The 22,678-nt window shown below is 39.8% G+C and overlaps 1 protein-coding gene across 1 annotated transcript in view; it reads left to right on the plus strand.

The window, feature by feature from the left end:
• The first annotated feature begins 3,906 nt into the window (after window positions 1-3,906).
• man1a1 (mannosidase, alpha, class 1A, member 1) overlaps window positions 3,907-22,678 on the plus strand; it is a 163,340-nt gene continuing 144,568 nt past the window's right edge. The window contains exon 1 of the mRNA XM_006805649.3: window positions 3,907-4,632. Within this exon, the coding sequence (XP_006805712.2) occupies window positions 4,123-4,632 (510 nt within the window). The 5' untranslated portion in view covers window positions 3,907-4,122. The remainder of the gene's footprint in view (window positions 4,633-22,678) is intronic.

Here is a 22,678-nt window from a genome sequence, read left to right on the forward strand (position 1 = left end):
TTTGTTGAGTATATTATCTTCTATGATAGCTGTCGACTAAAGCAGGTGATCCAACATAACATTCAGAGGGTTCAGTTCCACCCCTGCAGACTTAGATAAATAAATTTCATTCCCCCATCAATCACGGTAAAAGAGCAAAGGCCTCATTCCTGCATAAAAATTCAAAACCGATGTCTAGAAAACAGGATAATTCATTGCGGCGCAGTAAGAATGATACGCAGTCATTGTTGGTTTGAAGGCTTCATGTGTTTATCTCCTTTGAGACGCATCTAACATATCATATGAATTTAAAATATGTATACAAAAGATTTCTCACTTTCTCCGAGTGGGGTTGCAGCTGATTATTTTTGATTTTTATTATGCGGGACTGCTGACATCAGTAGATTTAGTAGAGTGCTTGCCTCCGGTGTTGACATGCTGTCACAATAGTTTATGATGTGAAATGAAAAATATTGCAGACTACAAAAAAATGCCCCTTGTCCTATTTGTAATTGCCATGTAAAGGTCGACGTGAACAGCTTTCCCCATGGGGTTAAAGGAAAATGAGTACAAAAAACCAAGTACAACTCTTCATTTCTAAAATAACTCTTAGGGAACTTTAAGATCTAATTGCATAGGAGTGTACAGAGGGGACTTTTTCTTTGAGTGAGCCTTAAAAGTGGGTTTATCCTCCAACGCTTCTCTACAAGTTAAACCAGCCTCACAACAAAGGATTACTTGTTCCTCCTCACCTAGAAAACCACAGCAGCACTGGGAAGCTGTTGTTTCTTTGATACATACATTATCTACTGCTTCTCAGGTTGAAAAAAATACAAATGCGACTGAAAAAGCTAAACGGCAACCTTCGCGCAGTGACGGAGTAAAGACTGTCAGTTGTCAAAACCGTTTCCACAAGAGAGTCTTAGTTCAATATTGAGATGCCGCGCATTTCATCTAAGATTTAATTTTCTGCTTGAATCTCGGAGAAAGAAAGTAATCATACGGACGTGTGTCATCATTTAGACAAGTTGTCATCCCAGCATTGGAATTTCAAAATGGCAGCAAACATCTGTCATCCCCAGATTAGACTCTCCATCTCTCCACAGGTGAAGTATGGTATATACTAACAAAGATTTCGATCCAGACAGTTTCCACTTCTCAAGCTCTGTGATTCCTATTGGCGTGACAGTAATTTGTCAGATATGTATAGAAATGTAAGCTTTTATCAGCCAGCAAGTAAGATGAACTTTTCAGTTTGAAATCAGGTGCACACACACACATCAGTAACAGAGAAGAAATCCAAAATAGATTATTTCAGTTCTCTCTTTCATAAAACATGCTCTTAGCTGTAGTAAATTCCAGTCCCATTTAAGGTTAAATTGCGTGTTTTATAACTGTCTGGTTCCTCAAGCCATTACGAGTATGCAGTGGAGACAATTGAAATGATTGCCATTTATCTCTCACATTCAAAAACGGACTAACAAAGATCATGGATCTTATCAGTAAAAATCTATGTGTGCAATCATGCATGTGTGCATGTTCTTGAGCATCGCGGGACTGAGGTTTTGTCCAATTTGTTAAGCCTATGAATAATAATCAGTACCCTGCACAAATGTATTATATGAGGTTTTCAATGGCTGTCAGCTGTGTATTATGAGGCGCGTCACTTGCCGCACTTCTGCATAAACAAGTCTGGCATTTTTCTCTCTATAGCTGCAACTCTCTAAAGATCAGACCACGTTTTATGAGTGATCAGTTCAGAAGACTTGGTAATTGCAAAAGGTTCACACAGGTCACGATAACAGACAAAACAATCTGACTGATTAACACGTAAAAGGTTGTACTTTTCATGTCTTTGTTACAACGCTGAATAATCTATCGCAGCATGTTGGAAAAAACAAGTCAGCTCAATAGACTGGATATAAAAGATGGATGTAGTCACTGTGATATTTCCCACTTGTTAGTAAACTCTGTGTTCTGAAGCCTCCGTTTTAGCTTTTATAATGATAACCATCTTCATTTCGTGGAACGAAAAGTGGCCATGTCTTAACAAGCAGCTCATGGTTAGCCTTGACAATCTAAGAAAGTGATTTGTAAAATAAATAAATAAATCTAATAAAAAAAATTATTTCACCAGATTTTAAACATGTTGACATTATGGGAATAAAATCGGAATCTATGAGGACTGACCCTTTTGGAACAGCCTCAAATGGCCATAAAGAGCAGCTGGCGTTTATAGCACTTCTACAGTGGCTTCATTGTTCTTATATTGTGTTTCCTGTTAGCAGCCTTCTTTAATAGTGTCAGTCACCATCTGATGTTTCCTGTAGCTGCTTATAAGCCTTGCACAACAATCAAAAGGAAATGTAGACCACCACTTCCTCCAAAAGCCTTAGTGCATCAAAATTGGAGGAAGGTCTTGGTTGAATAGCCCTATTCAGGTCATGGCAGAGCATCTCAAGGTCAGTGCTCTGACTTCATTTTCCACTACTTTCCACTGCTCTGATTTACCTCTGTGCTTTGAGTCTTTCCATTAAGTTTTAAGTCATGGACCGAAGCTATGCATCGTCCTGAAAGATTACTTGATGTATTCTTGAATTCATTGTTTCCTCAATAATACAAACTATCTCCAAACCATGATGCTCCCTCTGTGAAGCTTTGTGTTTGTGTGTAGTGCCTTTTCCCTGCAAGCACTGTGGATTTTTACTAAGAATTATGTTTTCTAGATGAGCATCAAGGTCATTTAAGACACGGGGGCATGTTTTATTTTTTTTAGTGACCAGTTGTTTCCTTCGAGGTACCTTTCCATTAACACCCATGGTGTTCACGTGTCCTAAAGTTGACACATGAACAAAGATTTTAGCAGGTTGCAGACATATCTGCCTGTTTTTTGCTGTTTCTCCTGGCCTCCTTTTCAGCTCTTTCACCTTCGTCACATATTGTACCCCTGGTGTGATCTTTGCAGGACATTCACTCTTAGGCAGTTCCTTCATTTGTTGTCTTATCATACACCAGAAACACCAAGGCCCTGTGACGGTTGTTATCATGGTTCACACCAGACAGTCTTTCTTGAGAAGATGAATGTTTGTCTTTGATTATATATTCCTTTGGCATGCAGAACATGAGATTCTAAGATTTTCAACATAAAAGTCAATAAGGTTTTTCCACATCATCTGTCTTAATTGGCCTAAAGCCACTATTGTTCTGCCCACCCTCAATCCCCCCAAACCTGTGAAAATTAACAGATCACATGACTGAAGTTCAGACAGAAAGTCACATGATATGCTTTTCTCATTTGTTAGAGAGGACTAGACTTACAAATGAGCCAGTGAGGAATTTAGCTTGTGGCAAAAGTAGTATTTAACTTTACTTTGTAATGCAAAACTGTTAATACAACAATAATAAACTATTACTACAAGTAATGTGCTCTGTTAACATGTTTGAAGAAATAAAAGTACAAATGTATTGGTGTTTTATTGTCGTTGTTGTTTTGTATGTGATGTTATTAGCTAATCATTGTTGTGTTGCATTTATGCATTGCTGTTGGTAGTGAGGTGGGTGCAGAGAGGCGCTTAGGCATTTTATGATGCTTTCAGGTAATTCTTAAAATTCCTCATTCAATACCATACCTACTTGTCTGTATCTCGGAGAGATGGTGGAGAATTTCGTCTAATAAATCCTACTTTTGTGTATATTGCTTAGGAAAGTAACAAGCTCAAATTCCCGTGTGTAACATTCCACTCAAACAATCTCCCCGCTTAGTGAGAAATGACGGTTTCCAAGGCTGTCAGCGGCTTTATACCACGCAGTTATCGGGACACGCCCATATCCGAGCTCCCACCACTCACAGGGACGAACGTGATTAGGTCATCGCGCCTTTCAGTCACGCCCATCTACCGTGGCTTCCTGTGTGAGCCGTTGGACTCGCTCTATCTGCAGCGAGTCTCCGGTATGGACACAAGCTTCACGGCAGAACTTTTCACAGGAGATTTTATCGCTGTTGTTTTCCATCTGACACGGCTCGTATCACTCGGAGATGGATTTCTGAACGGAATAAGCCGAAGCTGAGCCCGACTCTAGTTAAATCTCCCATTTGAAATCGTTTTTTGTGTGTTGTTTGAGTTGTTAAAGGAAGAGGGGAAAATGCCAGTTGCAACTCTTCTGCCTTTTACCGCGACCCCGAATAGGAAGTCTGCCAGCCCGACTTCTTTCAGGTTGACAGAGAAATTTATTTTGTTATTAGTGTTCAGCGCTTTTATAACCCTGTGTTTCGGGGCAATTTTCTTCCTTCCGGACTCCTCCAAGCTGCTCAGCGGAGTTTTCTTTCATTCCTCCGCGGTCGAAACGAACACCCACACCGGTCCGGACAGCAGCGACGCGGGTTCGGCTGGAAACGACGACAGGCTCCTGGCAAAAATCAAGAAGGACCACGAAAAGGCTCTGTTAGAGGCTAAGGATACTCTACAAAAACTTCCCGACGTGATACAAAATGACATTCTAGCTGATAAAGCGAAAGTTACAAAGGAGAGCATGGGTAAAGGTGGGAAGGATGGCAATAATTTACCTTTCATAGAGTACCACCGCCCGCCAGGGGCGACGGGACTAGAACCCCAGGACCCAGAAACCAGGGAGAGACGGGCTAAAATCAAGGAGGTAAGGAACTGGAGAGGATTCTTGTCAAGCTGAGCTCCTTCTAAAATCCGATATTTTAAATGTGCCTTGGCGTGGGGCTGTTTGGAGTCATGGGAGAACGTGACTCAACATGTTATAGTGATTGTTCACAACCTGTCTGCAATTCGGCACACACATAAAATGCAAAAAAGAACGAATGTAAATGTAAATTTAACTTTAGCCACGACAGTCTTGTTATCCCGAACCGCTGATTTACTTCTCGCAGAGCGGTGGGAGTTGGCGAACACCAGGTACACAATTAATCGTTTTAGTTAGTCGAAACAAACTGTGAGGTGGTTCTTATATCCGAAATTCACAGGATATATGTTAATGTTTATCTAATCATATTTACACGTGAAGAGATCTCTGTATGCTCTTCGGTGTACTTGGCAGTTTAATTAGGGCGCTTTTTGAACGCAGTTAGTAATACCGTTTTGCCTTTCCACTACACCGGGGGAAAATCAGGAATGCTTGCGAGATCCACTGCCCCCCTCCGGGCTGACCTACCTGTCTTTCAAGTTTCCCAGTCTCAGGGGCTGGTGCAGAATCAACTGGTATTAGTTGGTATATTCTCGGATGGTGGCTGGGAGAGGGGGGTAAAACACACCTTTTGCATCCTTTCATAGATCTTTATGTGACCTAGATTTTCAGTGAGCTCCATCATTCCTAACCTAAAATAATTTGTTTTAAATAAAAAACGAACGTTTGCGTCTCTCTAATTAATAGTATTAATTATTGCAACAGAAGCTTAATTGTGTTTATTTACAGTGGTAGTCTCACAGCATCTGTGTTTTTCGTTATTGAATGTTTTTTGTCACAGCAGATGGAAACAACGTTAGCCTTGTTGCCTGCAGCAGGGTGAAAATACCAACAGGTAGCATGTCTGCTATTATTGTGTTATGCCAGTGCACAGTGTGTGTGTGTGTGTGTCGAAATAAGGGGAAATCCCAGCCTTGAAGTCACAGAGGTGGTTTCAGGCAGCATCTTATGAAAGCAGCCAACCTGCTGTTTCATCTGTGATATTATGATTCTCGCAGCCCCCGACCGATACTAAAACATCCTCACTAAAACGTTAAATCAGATCTAAACCACTGTGATAGTGGTATGTGTTTGTATCATTTTGAAAATGTGCATTGCAGGTGATGATCTCAACACTAAGCGCATGTTTTGAAAAGTCCAAAGAGGGACTTTTTCTTGATAAAATGCAAATGGATTTTGGTGCCAAGACTTGGGAGAATCTATAAAAACAAAAGCATTGGAGAGCAAAGAGGTAGGAAGAGGGTTACCACAGCCCTTAGGGGGTTAAAGGTACCAAACTAATATAGTGCCTGTCCCCTTGTGCTTCCAAAATTCCTTTGACACATTGGGGCATGGACAAAGGGGGCCTTTAGGGTTGTTATGTGGTGTCTGGGGACTCCAGCTTATTAAGCCAATCCTAAATTGTGCTAAATTATATCTGCGCATTCTTTGTTTTATTCCTCGAGGTGGTCGTTGAGGAGGCTGCTGCAGTCTGCAGGCAGCACTGCAGTTAGTGTCTGCATGTTCTTTGGGTGACTGTTATATGCCAAATTAACATCTGCACGAAAGCCAGGAGAAGATTTCCTTGCAGAGCATTGCCTTGTAACCAAATAACTGTTATTCACTCCTCCTGCCGGTTTAAATCTTGCAGCTGACTGGTGATGTTCAACTCTGTGAGGAAGCTTGATTTCCATTTACTTTTTCACGGGGGTGCACTGATAGACAGACAGAGTGAGTGAGCACAGAAGGGTCCTGATTAAGAACATGTGGCTGATAGACACAGAATCATGTGGGCTGATTTGAAAATCACTTGTAAATCAGATATCGGTGAGTCATTGTGAAGAAGGTCAGGATATGACCTCCCTGCATGGCCTCCAGGATGTCTGTAGACCCGTGGTCAATATTAGCAGATACAAATATCACAGCAGTGGATTCGTCTGACTCCTTAAATGATCCCTGACATTCATGATATTTTTACTCTCAGGAGAGAATTATAATAGGGTTTTTACCTCGATACCAAAAACACCAACCAAAGGATCAGGGTTGTTGTGTGAGAATATATTTTAGGGATTTACTTTACTCAAGAGTGAAATGCATTTTTGGCAGTGGCCAAAAAAAAATGAACAAACAGACTCACTAAAGTAACTGTATGGAGACCAGTTGTTTATGAAATCTTGTCATTTAACATTGATGTAGCTTACGGAAGCTTCATAACAATTTAACATGGCATAGTTTCATATTAAAACAGGAGATTTTATTGATACATCACTCTGTATCTGTACTAAAGCCTTTTGCCTTTTTTCTATTGTCTGTTATTAAAGACACGATGTACTGCAGATGGTTGACAAGCCAAGCTTAAGATGTGTCAAGTGCCATTGAATAAGTCAGAAACCCTGCGGTCGTGCCATCAGCCACATGAATGTGGCATTAAATAAACCATGTCAACAAGAAGCCAATCTCTTTACAAACTAAGCCATGCCAATTGTGCATTTACACGTACTCACGGTCTTCCTGCACTTACTATCATGATGTTAGGCAAAATAACACCGTGTTAATGTTTGTGTTTTGTTAGTGAGGTCCTAAATCCCATTTCCAACATCCCAGCTGGATGTTTATGCTTTAGAGTTCAGCTGTGATTTTCAAAGCGACTTTAATAACCTGGGGGGAAGTCAGCACACGACTGTCCCATTGAAAACACAATGGTTCTGAACCCTGTGGGGTTTTGAGGTCAGATCTTCATGTTTCTAAAGTACAGTTGTAACACATTGTATTACTGTTTTGTTTTCAATAACAAAAAAATAATAAGTCCTGTACACAATACTTTGTGTTTTTCTTCCATTTTTGAAAATGTCAGATGCTGTGTCGACTTGCATGCATGGTTATAAGTTTGATTCAGGTCAGGTGCTCTATTCAGAGCATATTTTTCCTTCATCAGGAGATGAACTGTAACAACCTGCAGTAGTAAATTATAAAAAGATCCAGTAGTGCTTCAAGCAGTAAAATGCAACTTTTTCTTCATGAGATCAGCTCCTGTTTGCTTGGCAGTAAGAGACTTTGAGCTGTGATCTTCTTTCAAAACAAAATCATCTGTGTGTTTTATTGTTAAATGAGTAAACTGAGGCTAAGGGGAGGTCACTTTAGATCTCACCCAGATATGCATGTTAATCTCAGTTTCTGTAACTCATAGTGTTGCAAAAATTAAAAAAGCCAGAAAAGCAAACGTGTGAGGCTTCACCAACCCCAACTTTAATGAAGCGGCTAATAAACATATTGGAATCTTCTGGGAGAAGCTTTCCTTTGAACTAGAAAACAACACTACATAATAGTTGCTTTATGGCTTCTCATCATGGAAAAAAGCATGGGGCATATATAATAAAGGCTCATAAGAACTCAAAAGAAGTGTAGTGACTAGATGTGTACTTGTACCGATGAGATGGTTTGAGCATGTGAAATTGGGAATATATTGGAGAAAAAATGTTGAACATGGAAGAAGACAACAGAGGAGGTTTGTGGATGTAGTGAATGACGACATGCAGAACTGGCTGTTGGTGTAGAAGATTGCAAGGGATGGGAGATGGAAGAGATGGTCGTTGTGGCGACCCCTAAAGGGAGCAGCTGAAAGAAGCCGCTTTGATCACCACTGTTGATTTGAAACCTCCAGTAGTAGCTGACAGTTAACAAGTCCAGTAAAAGAAAAAAAAAAGAAGCTTTTTTTTCTCCTATCACACCTTTATTACACTGTAGTAGTGGCTTCAGAGATATTAATATCCTTAAAGCTTACATAACAAATATGAAGCTGATTTGTATGAAATTTAAGCACAGATGAAGGAAGCAGTCATCAGTTTGGTTTTGAGAATCACCGACTTGATAAGGATAAACCCAAGATGATGGATGGATGTGTGGTTCCCGGTGGGGCATGTGCTGTATCAGCGCCCTTCTAGATATTTCTGAGTTGATATTAGCCATTCACGTAGTACAGTTGGACCACACAGGTCTCCAGGTTTGTGCTGAACTCCTCTACAGATCACACTTTTATCTTTCTGCCCTTTCTGTAAAGCCAGTAAATTTGCTGACCAAACACACTCTTACATGCACCCCATGATCTTTTGTGACCTCCTGTGCTTTTTTTTTTTTTATGTGGATTTTTAAATTATCTGAGATCTGCCATCTCCCAGCTAAACTTCACCATCTGATTGATTATCAAGGGATCAGCCCTGCACTGAGCTGTCGTGTCAGCGGACGCATGTTGAGTTTGAGATGGGCAGAGCGCATACAGCATGGGTCGCTCTGGAAAGGATAAATAGTTTGTTGGGAGTGACTGCCACAATCCTACAATCAGCTCAATCTGTTTGTCTGACTCAAATCACGCTCTCTGGAGAACCCCGCCTCCCCACTGTCAGGACCCCGGGCTTTCACTCGCTCTAACCGGGTCTTTGGTGAGAGAGCAGCGAGGGGTGTGTGTGTGTGTGTGTGTGTGTGTGTGTGTGTGTGTGTGTGTGTGTGTGTGTGTGATAATGATGAAAACCTTTACTGATAAATGGATGGGAAAATCAAAGCTTATGAGGTTGACATAGCAAGCTACTTTTCTGTTAGTAACAATTTCTTCTCCAAGATTAATTGGATAACATTTCAGTAACATTTGCAGGAAAGTCCCCTCCTGGAATGCCTTGCGATTTTATGAAGAATGAGAAATGTATTTTCTACATTTGTATTTTAACACAACCTTGCAATGCATTGAATAAACTCTTGTTAGCGGTTGAGTTAATGGGCTTATTGCTGACCCATGTGCTCTGCACTTCCTTTGACGTAGGCTAACCACAGGTAAGATGCAGCTTGAAGCCTTCATTATGCGTTGCTGTGGACATGGACAGCTGGAGACCTGATGGCCAAGTAGCCATTCCCGTTATACTTCTTTGAAGTCCACCACCTGGGGTGCATGCGCAGTTTGTGGATTGCAATGCAAATTCTCCACACGTAACTCCGTGTGTACACAAAAAACAAGCAGGCACCTGGCACCCACCTTCTGATGAAATTTGTCACTCATACCTGAGTGGGCCGTAGTGGACGTGGAAAGTATAATGAAAGATTGAGGGTATTTTTCTTATTCTGTTCGATTTGATTTGATGTCAACATATATTAGACATTCTAATGCTGTCGAGGTGAATGTGTAAACCGGTGTTTTTAACATTATTGCCAGCACTTAAACTTGTCAGCTCCCTAACTGCTTTGGTTGAAAGAAGTAGTTGGATCTGTTGTTTCTCAAAAACCAAAAAATGATCGGTGATGGTGGACAAGCTAAAGCTGGTCCTCCTGCAGTGCAGTCGCCTATATAACATGATAGTTAACGTGTCATAACATTAATTATAAAGAGACTGTTTAGAGTCACTTTCTTTTTTTTGTTTTGTTATGACTGTGTCAGATTAAAGAGGCCATTTCCCAGTCTGCAGTGAGCTGCATATTGTCCACAGCTCTTGTTGGTAGGCAGCATTCTGTGCACCATACTGTGCCCTCCCCCGTGCAATGTTATGCAAACACAAACATTAGGGAAAACGCCATCTCCGTCTCTTTAAGTTTCAAAAGACAGAGGATGAGGCAACAGTTTGCATTTATTTCCATCTTGTACTGTGGAAATTTTATCTTTCAAAAGACATTTTTAGCTGCTTTTTTAGCCCAAACAGTCCAAGCATTTTTTTTCTACCAGTGAAAAATGCTCTTTGTGCAAAGGTGAGCGCAGCCTTAGTTTAGGCAAAGCTGCACATAAGAATGCAAATTTCTGTATCAGTTTGATAAGGCACACAAACACAGTGTTTCCACCTACAAACTCTCCTGTAATAGGCCTACATGATGCCTGATTATATCCATAGGAGCAGGTAATTGTCGAAAAACAGGAAGTGGCAGTCACGTGCCTTCTGCCCTCCTGTGTTTAAACTCATGGTTCCAAATTGTGTGACCATTGTCTTTGAGCATTCTCATATGGCTTCAGGTGATGTGTGTCAAATCAAACAAGTCAGACGAGTATGTCACCTAACAGGAGAGGTTAGCTGCTGCTAATAAGGTCACTCATCAACACTAAACATTCCTTTGGAAAGAAACGTGGCTTATTTCAACAAAGAGCTCAGGCTGAACCAGAGGCAGCCAGACTGTTTATTGGACTGTGTGAAAATGTTTAATAATGTATTGGAGACGAGCAAAGTCCTGTATATGCTAATGGAGTGGTGACACGCTTGCAAAAAACAAATTGCAGTTGTCATGCTATGTGCAAATTCTACAAGGGGGCTGTCTGAAATATAATCAAAAGAAGAAGTGAACACGTGTCAGATCACATAAAGGCTCTGTGTACATTTTGGCAGGCTATTTGCTGTGCCTTGGGCACAGAAAGTTTGGAGACCACAGGCTTAATAAAACTGAATCTTTCTAGTAATGCCTGTGAGAAGAAGTGACTGCAGGTTTTGTTCCAACTAGATTCTCCCAGCACTGTTTAGAGTTTGTGTGAGAATGTCAAAAAAGCAGGGACTGGAAAAGCATGTGAATACAGCTTAAACACTGCAGGTCAAAGTACATTTGAACTGTAACAGGCAGAAATTTAGCCACAGATCAAATACATCACATGACTTTTTGAAGGACATGTCGTCCTATTCTTAAAACCATGTGCAAGGTATCAGTGCTGGAACTCAGACTGTTCTCTAAAAAGACTTTTCTCCAACTGAAAAGCAAAATCTTTGACAGCTGCTGGTTATATGTATGCCCTGTTTTTAATACAGCAAACCTTGTCTAATGGCAAACACATTGCCCATGTTATAATGCCTCACAATCCATATCTGAAGGTTCACACATTTTCACTTTGGAAAAATGGGCCACTGTTATCAGCAGACAGCTGAAGTAAGCTGAAGTATTTCAATTTGTATAGGAAGATGAGGAGTTATGGTAAATGGTAAATGGACTGGTTCTTATATAGCGCTTTTCTACTCTTTCTGAGCACTCAAAGCGCTGTACACAACTTGTACATTCACCCATTCACACCCATTCGCACAAGCGCATTTCTCTAAGTGCTTTCTAAGAAGCATTCACACGCACATTCATACTCCGATGGATGCATCGGAGAGCAATTTGGGGTTAGTATCTTGCCCAAGGATATTTGGCATGCAGACTGGGGAAGCCAGGGATCGAACCACCAACCTTCCGATCAGTAGATGACCTGCTCTACCACCTGAGCTACAGCCACCCTACTAGACCTAGTTAGGTCTCTGCTAGAAAACTTATTTAGAAAGGTTAAAACTATTACTTGAAGTGTTAACTCTATTTGAAGGCAGAGTAGGGGGTCATAGGATATTATTAAAATATAGGCAGAATTCATACAGTTTCTCCTGGAGAATTCAAGTGAGGTTGTGAAGTGAAGTCTGTATCGCCTTGGTGCGGTGACCAAATACATTTCTGATCTACTGTGCCCCTTCGTAAAGATATACCAGCAGTATAAAGTGCAGACATAATTGTGCTTATGGTTTGATTTTGAAGCCAGACTTGAATTACAACCTAAAACACACCTTGAAACTTTTCCTTTCACGCTGGGGATGTCCCCGTCCTTAAAGACTCCACACCGAAGCTCTATATTTTGAGGAAGGTTTTCGGTGCAGTGAAAGAGTTGTTGCAATTTATTATGCATACACTCACCTTTTCTGCTCTGAGCAACTGCTGCTGTCCTAAGTGACTCATCATCTTGTTCCTTGGTGAGTGTTTGTGTGTGATGAGGTGGAGCTTGTTGTTGTTTAGTATGCAGATGAAATGTAAATGAGTGTTTGGCTAGCTATAAGGACAGTGTGCCTGCAGTATGTATCTTAAAGGACACGTCATCCTGTCAGTCCTGTTACCTCTGTCAGCACAGACTCGTCTTTAAACTTTACACAGTGGAAACTCTATGGAGGGGCTTGTGCGACCACATCCTGCTGTTCAGAAAACGACAGATAAATGCTGGTTTGTAAAGGTCTTTGGCTATCACACATCAACTGCTGAGCAGTGATGACGCGTTAGTCTTTGCTTTCTCTTCTGACATCTATACAAGCCAGTCATTTCCTTCCCCTTTATTTTCTTTACTTTCCTCTGTTCTCTTCATCCACTTTTCTGCTACCTTCTCCGCTTTTAACAATTCCCGCGTTAAGGATTCAGTTCAGTGGTTTTTGCCCACTCCCAACACAGTTATGTGCTTTACACTGTGTCTGGTGCTGTGCGTGTGCACATGAGTGTGGGTGCGTCTTTGCAAGCAAGCATGTGTTTCACAAAAAAGTAAAAGCTGCTTTGCCAGGCTTTGGAGCTTGAAATAAAATTCCAAGTCTTTTTTTCGGGCTAACTTGGCAGCCTCTTAGTCCTATTTCTGTATTGACCCTTTATGTGTGTGTGTCTGTGTGTGTCAGATAGAGTTACTGCCAGCCTCTCCAGGTGCTCTGTTTAATTGTCTAATGGCTATAATAGCTGAGGCCCACAAACAGCCCAGCAGCCTCCTGCATAAGTGTGTGTGTTTATATAGAGTAAAGGACTTGTGTGTTTGCCAATCCTGACAGTGGCGCCTCTCTTCAATAGCAGTGCCATTATTTTGAAAAGACATTAGTCATCAATAGCTGTGTTTACTTGGAATCTTTCATGTCAATAATCTGAATAAAACCCGATCGAAATGGAATTGCCTGACGTAACGCTTTAATCTGAACAAATTGGCTCACTTGGAAAGTAATTTAATGCTTTAACATTTGTATAATTTGATCTCCAAATGGAGATTTGTCATATAAAAGGCCCTTTGATTGTGCTGTTGTTTTATTTAAAGGCTGTCTAAATCATCTGTTCATGCACTCGTATTTAAATGAAATCGATAGATGTCACATCTGTTTTCCAGTTTCACAAAACTGTCTCTATGCCCGGTAGAAAGGAAACTAACATCTGGTTTACTTTTTCTTCAAAAAGCTGTGTAATTAATAGAATTTTCATTTGAATTTCTGTTTTAGCTTCTACTGATTATTAAGATAGGATAATGATTGTTGTCCTGCATCTACTTTGTTCTCTGGAAATGTAGATATTAAGGAAAAAGAAGTCTGAATTCACTTCCCACCAGGCTGCGGTATGTTTAGTTCAGTTTACCTTTATTTATTTTATTTATTCAGTTCGTAGTTGTACTTCATGGAAATGCACTTTTTTTTAAAAGCCTGTTTTTTTCCTTCTTCTGTTTTTAAAACATAAAAAGTCCAAAGTATGTCAGTAGTGCAAGTAAATTCTGTATTAAACTCTTAAATTGTGTATTTTGTATTTACTTTGAAGATTGTTCTTCACCCTGAATGACCCTCGAATGACAACACATAGTTTCGGCAGACTTGTGACATATTAGCTTCAGCTTGTGGCGTTTACATTGGACCTAATTTAATGTTAATTGTTGCACACTGCACTTTTTGACACCTAGTAGTTGTCTCTGACTTTGAGTGTTTATTCTGTTTCTACAGAAGAAGGCAGCTCGGAATTAGAATAGAAAAACCACACGTTCAGGCACGATATTAGCTTGTTATCTTGCTTAAGCGATCCAAGCATAAAATATGTATCTGTATAGAACAGAGCTTTCACAGTGAAGATTTGATTGTAAATTCTAATTGTTAATGACTAAAAATGTTGTATGTATCAGGATGTGTACTGTCTACCTTGTGAAGACAGATTATACTGCACCTCTACCCTGAGGCCAGGACACTGGGTGGCACGAAGGGCCAAGGAATGAATACTGTATTAGTGTAATAAAGTCACTGTGGATATACGGTCCTAGTGGATAGCCCACAAGCCTTTGGATATTTTAAATCCATATATTAATATAGATCGTTACTACAGGGCTCTTAAAAGAGTCAGTAAGGATTGATTGGTGCAGTGTTTGGGTTTCTGGAAGGTATATAGTAGTTTGTACTGGGAGAGGATGAGGATGAATGTACTTGTTCCAGGTCTCCTGGCTGTGAGGTCTCTCTAATGACTCAAGGTGAATGATAGGGGTAATTCTGCATATGCGCACATACACATGCATGCACACACGTACTCATCCTATTGCTGTATGGGTGTCATATTTATGTCTATGTGTGTCTTGTAGCCTTCGTATAGTCAGATCATATCACAGGGTGATGCCCTGCATCCCACACACAACAGACCTAAATGCACTGAGGGTGTGGTGTATATTAAGCCTATAGCCTGCATCCATCTCAGTATACATCAAGGCCTTTACTGGCTATATATATATATATATATATATATATATATATATATATATATATATATATATATATATATATATATATATATATATACACACACAGTGGTCAGACAAGACAAGTAATTTCAAAACGAGTAATTTCAGTGTTTTATTTTCAGCTTTAGAGAGTCATGACATTTCACTAGCGAGTGTCAACGGTTCACTGTGAAAATTGGGGGACAGATTTACCAATGCTGAAAATAGTTTGCATATTAATATTTTGCAGCTTTCTCACACATACACTTTATTTTGTCTGTATATTTTAACAACTCATTCTATTAGTTTTCTTTTTTTTTTTCTATAATCATCTGAAGAGCAAATGAAATAACTCTATATGCCCTTGATTGACCTGCGAATCTTCCCGTTCCCCAACGTGTTCATTGTTTTGATAGAAATCAATGGTTTTCCCCAAAAGTGGATTTCATTCCACTGTGGGATAGATGCTGAGCTGCAGTCCACGATGGTGGATTAGTTCATCCACAGGGTGAGACACTAACTGGAATTGCAGCTGATAATTTCTCAGTTATTTATTAGCTTCATAGCATCGACTCTAAATCAGTTTGGACTGTGGATCTAGAGATTATGGCGTATAGACTGGCATAAAGTCTAGGTTATTGCTTATTGCAGGACTAATTTTGATTTACAAATCTTGGTAAGGTATTAATAAGTTAAAAGCATTTTACACTGGGCTTCATTTCAGAGGTTTTTATGAGTTAAGATGTCAGGCAGTGCCACTTCAAACTGTTAATACTGCATGTTTTTAAGCATTAAGTGATGTTAAATGAACACAGTTTGTTGCACAGGATAATGATGTTTTGTTATGAGTCATATTGTGAATCTGGAGGTTTGAAATGTCCCTTCACTCATCCAACAAAAGTAAAATTGTCAGTCAGCTAATGCGACAGTGCCTTTAGCGTAGTGGTGTCTACGCTCTAACTAAGAGCTAAGAAGCTAGCTAAATGAAATGTCAATAACGATTCATCAGTAACCCTTCGTGGGCCGTCCCCGGATCATCCAGATCACCTCTGTCTCCTTCAGCCCTCTCTCCTCCCTCTCTCCTCCACTTACATGATATTTTTTAAGCTTCCAGAGTGCTTGCAGTCCAACCATCAGCAACAGGCAGAAACAAACTGAGGGGCTTTTAAAACTGTCTAAAAAAACACATGTATTTGTAGTCCCACATAAAAAGATCTGAAATGGATTTGCAGGTTGGGCTAAAGGAAGTCTTGTGGTGTTTCAATTGGTACTCTCACACTCAGACTTCCAGTGTACACCGGCTGACATTTTTACCTAAAGGTGAGCTTTGCCTCTCCTTACCAAGTCCTGTCGATACACCACAGGCTTTGGCCGGCAGTAGGTAATGAAACTGGTTTTTGGCATTGGTGTGTATGTGTGTGTGTATATTGTTTTCTTCATCTTCATGCTGTGGGGAATTGCCTATTGACAGATTTCAGTGACTCTACCACTGTGACTGTGATTTATCTGAGAACATTGCACGTGGATTCTGTTCTTTTTTCCCTACAGTCATTGTCTTTGTTTCCACTCATGTTCTCTTTTTACAAACAGAAATCATAGTAATATATGACAGGGCTGTATTTTTTTATTTTTGTGTATCTGACTATACTTTGATAAGAAGGCTTCTTGTTCTCTGATCTACAAGGTTTGTAACGTGAAACATTTATAGGGAGTGTGTTAACTGCAAGGTAAACCTGGAACAAAGAAAGAAATCAAAACTTATCAATTAATTAGCGAGCTACAACAACAGTGATGTTGAAAGGAGAAATTAGGCTGCTCAGAGTGCACTGGGGCATTCAGTATGTCATGAAAATGCATTTCATTTCACTCGATGACTATTATATGGATAATTAGTCCGTCTCTTCAAACCTGACTGTTGTTTGAAAGCAGGCTTTTGTCGTGTAAATTGGACTATTTGTAGATAGAAGCTGAAAAAAAAAAGAAAATGGGGAAAGAATGGGAAAGATGCAGGTCCCAGGCTGGTTTCAGATCTGAAGTGCATGCTGTGGATTTTATTTTAGATCATTAGCTATCTGCAGTGGGAGTGCAATATTATTAGCCTCCTTTTTCCTTTATACAGTAATATATGCTTTGTGGTACTGCTGCATGGGACTTTGGGCGAACACATGCATGTAAAACATGTTAATCACCATCCACACTTTTAGTGAGATTAATGAGACCAGGAGGTGAGATAAACAGTCAGAAATAAACAATCTAACAGTCCGAGCTCATTATAAGTTACAGATTACATTTTAAGTCCCTTAAGTAACTAAATTGGAAAATCACATTTTGTTGAAACCAAACCAAAAGAGAGAATTGAAACAGAAAAAGTGATTTAAGGTCGTTTAAGAAAAGAAGATATTTAAATTTATGCCAAGATGCATAAATTCAACACTGTGAGTCTGCTGATCTCAACTAAACCAATATTGTTCTCTGTTGTAATGACTTTCATCTTTAGTCTAATCACTTTGTTTTAATAGCATTAGCCATGTGAGAGGAGCTCGTGATTAGAGTATTTGTGAAAAGAATTGGATACTAATGACAGAAAGTCAAGAGAATAGGTTTGTTGAAACAGTTTTTTTTCTTGTTAATCATCACTATATGATAATAAAACATTTTTATGAACCACCTACATTAGAAGAATAATTTAACAGTGCTTCGTCGCTCCTATCTGACTTTAAAACTGAAAATTATATTAAATTCACATCGATTGATAATACTTGTCATATTGACTTTGTGTTTATTGTTTTTTAATTCTTTAAAACAAATTGATTTAACTGTTTTTGTAGATTACAGCGGTGCGATCTGTACCCCTTTGTTAAGTGCAGTCAAAATGGGTCATCGTTGTCATTCATGTAGATCTGAGGGGGAAAGTTAATGACAGTCACGGGGAAGTATTTCTCTGTCACGGCTTTCATTGTCTGCATGCCTGCTGCAAAGGATTTTTGAAAGCAAACAGTGGGATAATCCCCTGACTGTTAATTAGCATGATAAAAATGTTTGTTTTGTTTTTAAGTGTGAGGAAATGGAGCATGGGCTGCGTGGCGGGTAACTTTAACTATCCTTACAGTAAAATCAACCAATAAATCAACATTTTAAAGCTGGCATTTAAAACCCTTTTCTTCTCAGGGTGGTTTACATCTTTGTCACATTATTTTTACCCTTAAAGAGCTCCCCCCTGAGCCCTTTCGCGTTCTGACACACAATGATAGACGAGAACTGAGCTAATCTTGTTAAAAGTTTCTTCCCTTTATGCAACTTTCATATTTTACATTTCATGGCAGCTGCAACAAACAACGTTGATTTAAAAAGATTGAAAAGACCAGTATCCCCATGAGGCAGTTTAGAAGGGCTGATTTTGTCTCAGACGAATACTGTTTTGTTTGAAGTTCAGCATACAGTAACTTTGTATTAGTATTCTGATAATGCATCTATGATATATTTTCTTGTGTTATTAAGGCAAGCTGTAGGTGGATTTCTGTATACTGCAGATAAGTGATGTTAATTCTGGTAAGCATTATGGTTGTTTAAAAAGTGCATAAATATAAACACAGAACAACAGTCGTCTGATATAGATTTCTTTATTTGTAAAAAATAAACCCTGAACACAACATGTCAAAACAAGTCAGCGGTGGTGTTTTGGTGGATTGAAGTTGCTCTTTATTGTAACATTACCTGGAAAATGAGACAAAGTTCAGGCCATAATGATCACATGTCATTTGATAAGAGGTCACAGTCAGCTGATCGTGTTTCCTATAAGGTTAGGTTGCAGCTCACTCAAGTTTCCTCTTCATTCACTGGTTAGCTTTGATGTCAGCACATCTTTATATGCTACTCAATCACGTAGACAAAGTCCAAGAACACTAATGTGCAAATTCATCTCCTGTCAACAACTTGTCTGCGTATCCTTGGCAACCACGAGAGGCTGGCACAAACAGGCTGGCAGCTTTCAAATGCTTGAGTTGGTTTGGATTTGAAGCCCTTCAGGCTGTGTTCTCCGTAGGAGATACGGTATTTTGTGACCAAGCTTTGTAGCCCACTGATGGTGAATGCTCTTGGATATTCAATATTAATGTGTCTCAAGCACTCCAGGGGTTATGGCCGGCTGATTCTCTTCTTGTAATCCAATTCAGACTAATACCCAGAATCACAAGCTGTCAATCACATACTCCATTTATTTTTCAATCTCCCCTTCCTTCCTGCTTGCCCTTTTTTCCCAGTGTGAAGGCTAGCATTTTAAAACTGCAGCCCCTGACTTCTTGCATATTATATCAGCTAAAGACCTGCTGATCTCCTTTCACAGGAAAAGATTGGAAGGATTTTGTTTTTTGGGCTCTTGCAGGGAAAAGGTTGTGTAGTATATTGTGATTCAACAAGTGTGTGGCTGTGTTGACCACAGAAAAGACCTTGTCCTGCTTTTTACTAACTCTTATTACAAAGGAAACTTTTACTGCTACTGCTGATATTGTTGCTGCTGCTGTGCTGTGGTTTTGGTTTGAATCTGGATGCTTTGTCCTTTCATTCAATCCAAACAGAGCAGCTGAAATAAGTTTTAAGAGCTCAAGCAGCATAATAACTTACACGTCTAACTGATTAAATAGTTTTGGAAGTTGGACCATGTTATCCATCAGTATCAGTCAAGTAATAAAACACAGATTAAAAACAGAGTTGATATATATTTTTCTGAAATTTCTAAACTGGTGCATCCACGTACCATAGGTTGATACTGCTTGCTGTCCAGGATCATCAAGTCATCATCAGGCATTTGATCAGGATGCCTCCTGGATACCTTCTTTTCAAGGTTTTCTGGGTTGACCTAAATAGGAAGGAATGCTAGGTTGGACTCCACTTGGTGGAGAGACTATATCTCTCCCTGTGAACGCCCAAGGATCACCCCATAGGAATTGGAAAATGTTGTTGGAGCAAATCCATCCATCCATCCATCCAGAATTAAACAACAGGGCAGTGAAAGACTGATGTTTTGGTGAAATTATGTAACTATATATACCATCTATTTATTTATGTTGCTGATGATAACAAAGTCAACTAAAAGGATTGCCTTGTGGACTTGGAAGTTCATGTTCAATACTGGAATACTGAGATCAGCATCTTCAGATGTAAAGCCAAGATGCAGTTATTCTGAAATACTAACAAACTAATGACATCCAAAGATATTTCAGAAGACTACTCAATACCTGCTGTGAAGGAAGCAAAATACTGCTTATCAAAATCCACGCCTCCTGTATATAAATGTCTCACAAAGAGGGTGCGCAGTGCCAGAGTGTCTGTGCATCACAGTGAATGTCAAGTTTAATGACCGTGTGGCTGTTACTTTGGTCATTAAACTTGTTTTGTCCTTGTTTTCGTAGAAATGTTTATCAGGTAGTAACAATGCTTTTCTCTTTCTAGAAACTTTCCCAGTACCGCTTTCCTGTACTTAAAAAAAAAATGACATGCCCAACCACTTCTGTCACATTTATGCCATCACCCTAAACTTTTAGGCCACCCACAACATTCTCCCTGAACATAAGATGCAGAAGTTGTCCATGCAAAAATTTTTAATTGCTGTGAATCTTAATAACTCAGGTCAGACACCTCACACCATTGTATATGTGGCCATGCTTTTATATAACAAGGTGCAACATGCTCACAGTTTTGTGTTCAACAGTAGAATAAACTTAGAGGTTAAACCCCAATTTGTTCTCTAATGTGAAGGTGGGTACTGTAAGACTAAGTCGTTTGCCTTCTACCTACCTGTCTTCTCTTTATTTATGCCCTCTCTGCTTTTCCCCCAGTGGTTTGAACTTCAGCGTGCATTCTTTTTTCCCCCTCCTGTCAGACACTTGCACTGGCTCTGTGCTGTAATGTGCTCAGTTCAAATTACTATGGAGCGAGGCAAGCCAAATACACAAGCTAAATTATTCAGCCCAGCATCCTGCAGCCACTCTAACACATAGGAGAAAGACGAGTGTCTTTGTGTTATAATGGTAATAGCTGAGAAGTTGCATCCAGTGTGTTTTGAAAACAGTTTAAATAAATGGAGTTAATGCGGCTTGAACACAGAGATGTTTGTGGGCATTTTGCAATTTTACTAGAGGTAATTAAATAGAAGAGTCAGCAAAGGCATGAAGCAACCATCCATCCAGCCATCCGTCCATCTGTCCATCTTTTGCAGCAATTCTAGATATGGGTTGTAAGGGCCATAGACCCAGACCCCCTTCCCAGCTACATCCTTCAGCTCACCTGGGAGGATACTGAGGCATTCCTTTGCCAAAAGGCATACCTTTGCCAAAAGGCATACTCTCTACTGGCTTTAGGGTGGGACCCTAGTGACCTTGTCTTGGTTTTACCTTGGGGTCTCCTTCTAGTTGGCCAAAACGTTTCACTTATAAGGCATTCAGAAGACATCACATCAGAGATTTATTGAGTGCAAAAACTCATTATCACCAAATAACTACATCCGTGTAGCCACAATGATCTCAGTAGCTGTTTTCATAGCCATGAGCTAAAACCCCCATCACCTGATGTCGACAGTTATGACTGTGAATCTCGGTGTTTAAACACATCTACCAAACAGCAATAAATGTATCCCCGTGGCACTAAACATTACCAAACTCCACACCTTTCTCTCCAACTCATTATCTTTTTTTCCTTCTTTATGGATTTACCTGTTTTATAGATTTTTCTCATAGCAGACAGTGTTATGAAAAAATTCAAGCATATCTAATAACATCTATAAAGGCTTTGTTTTGCCTTTTAAGTGAGCCGGTAAGTCAAGCCGGTGAGTCAATATGCACAATACCGCGGCCGTGGTATTATGTCCTCCCACAGGTTAAATTCTCCAGCAGCAGGAGCTGGCGCCCTCACATTACCCTCACTGAATGGTATCTTTACTTTAATGGTCACATAAATAAAGTCGGGGCATTTATGACCCATCGAGAACTACTGGAGATGACTTGCGCTTGTGTGTTTGTACCACAGCAAATGTAGTTTATATTCAAGCAGATGCTTACTCTCTGAATCTTTAGGTATCTTTGTAGAAGTGGTCTTGGAGAGTTCTTGAATTAATTTAATTTCCCCCACTAAGGAAAAAGACTGATTATCACTGGGAAACCTTGAGTAATATAACAGAAAACTCTGGAAAAACAACTGTTATTTCCTGTTTTGGTTTCTTCTCTAACCTCTAAACTCTGTGTATGTCAGTGAACATATGTCTATACCTTAACACCGTAGACTGATGAAGATTGACCCCACCCCCACCAGAAACTGCTCTAAAATTACCATGCACAGTTTGACTTGTGGCAGCTTTACCAGGAGCAGTTTGCACATAGTTGTGTTTTGTTTATGTAAAGGAGTTCCGAGCAAGATATTTTGACAGCTCAAGTCATTTTTTGCTTTACATATTTATAGCTGCTGTGGTTTCTAAACGCTCTCAGCTTGGAATAACGCCACTGAGTTGATTGTGTAATAGCAGGAAGGGAATAAACATCACAAACTAGTCATAACGGTTGCATCTTATTACAGTGCCGCACTCAAACGCTTTAGAACGACTCATTCTTTCATGGATGTTTGAAAAGGCAGACTACACGGCTAGTTGCTTCATTTAATACACCTGTGGCAATGGGTCTAAAAAAAAAACACCTGACTTCAGTGATTAAGAGGTTTGTCCATATAGTGGATGTTTTACTTTTCCTGAGCACTCAGTGGTTTTACACTACAAGTCACATATACCCACTC

This window comes from Neolamprologus brichardi, chromosome 15 (genome assembly GCF_056152115.1).
Source record: "Neolamprologus brichardi isolate AB-2024 chromosome 15, ASM5615211v1, whole genome shotgun sequence".
NCBI lineage: Eukaryota > Metazoa > Chordata > Actinopteri > Cichliformes > Cichlidae > Neolamprologus > Neolamprologus brichardi.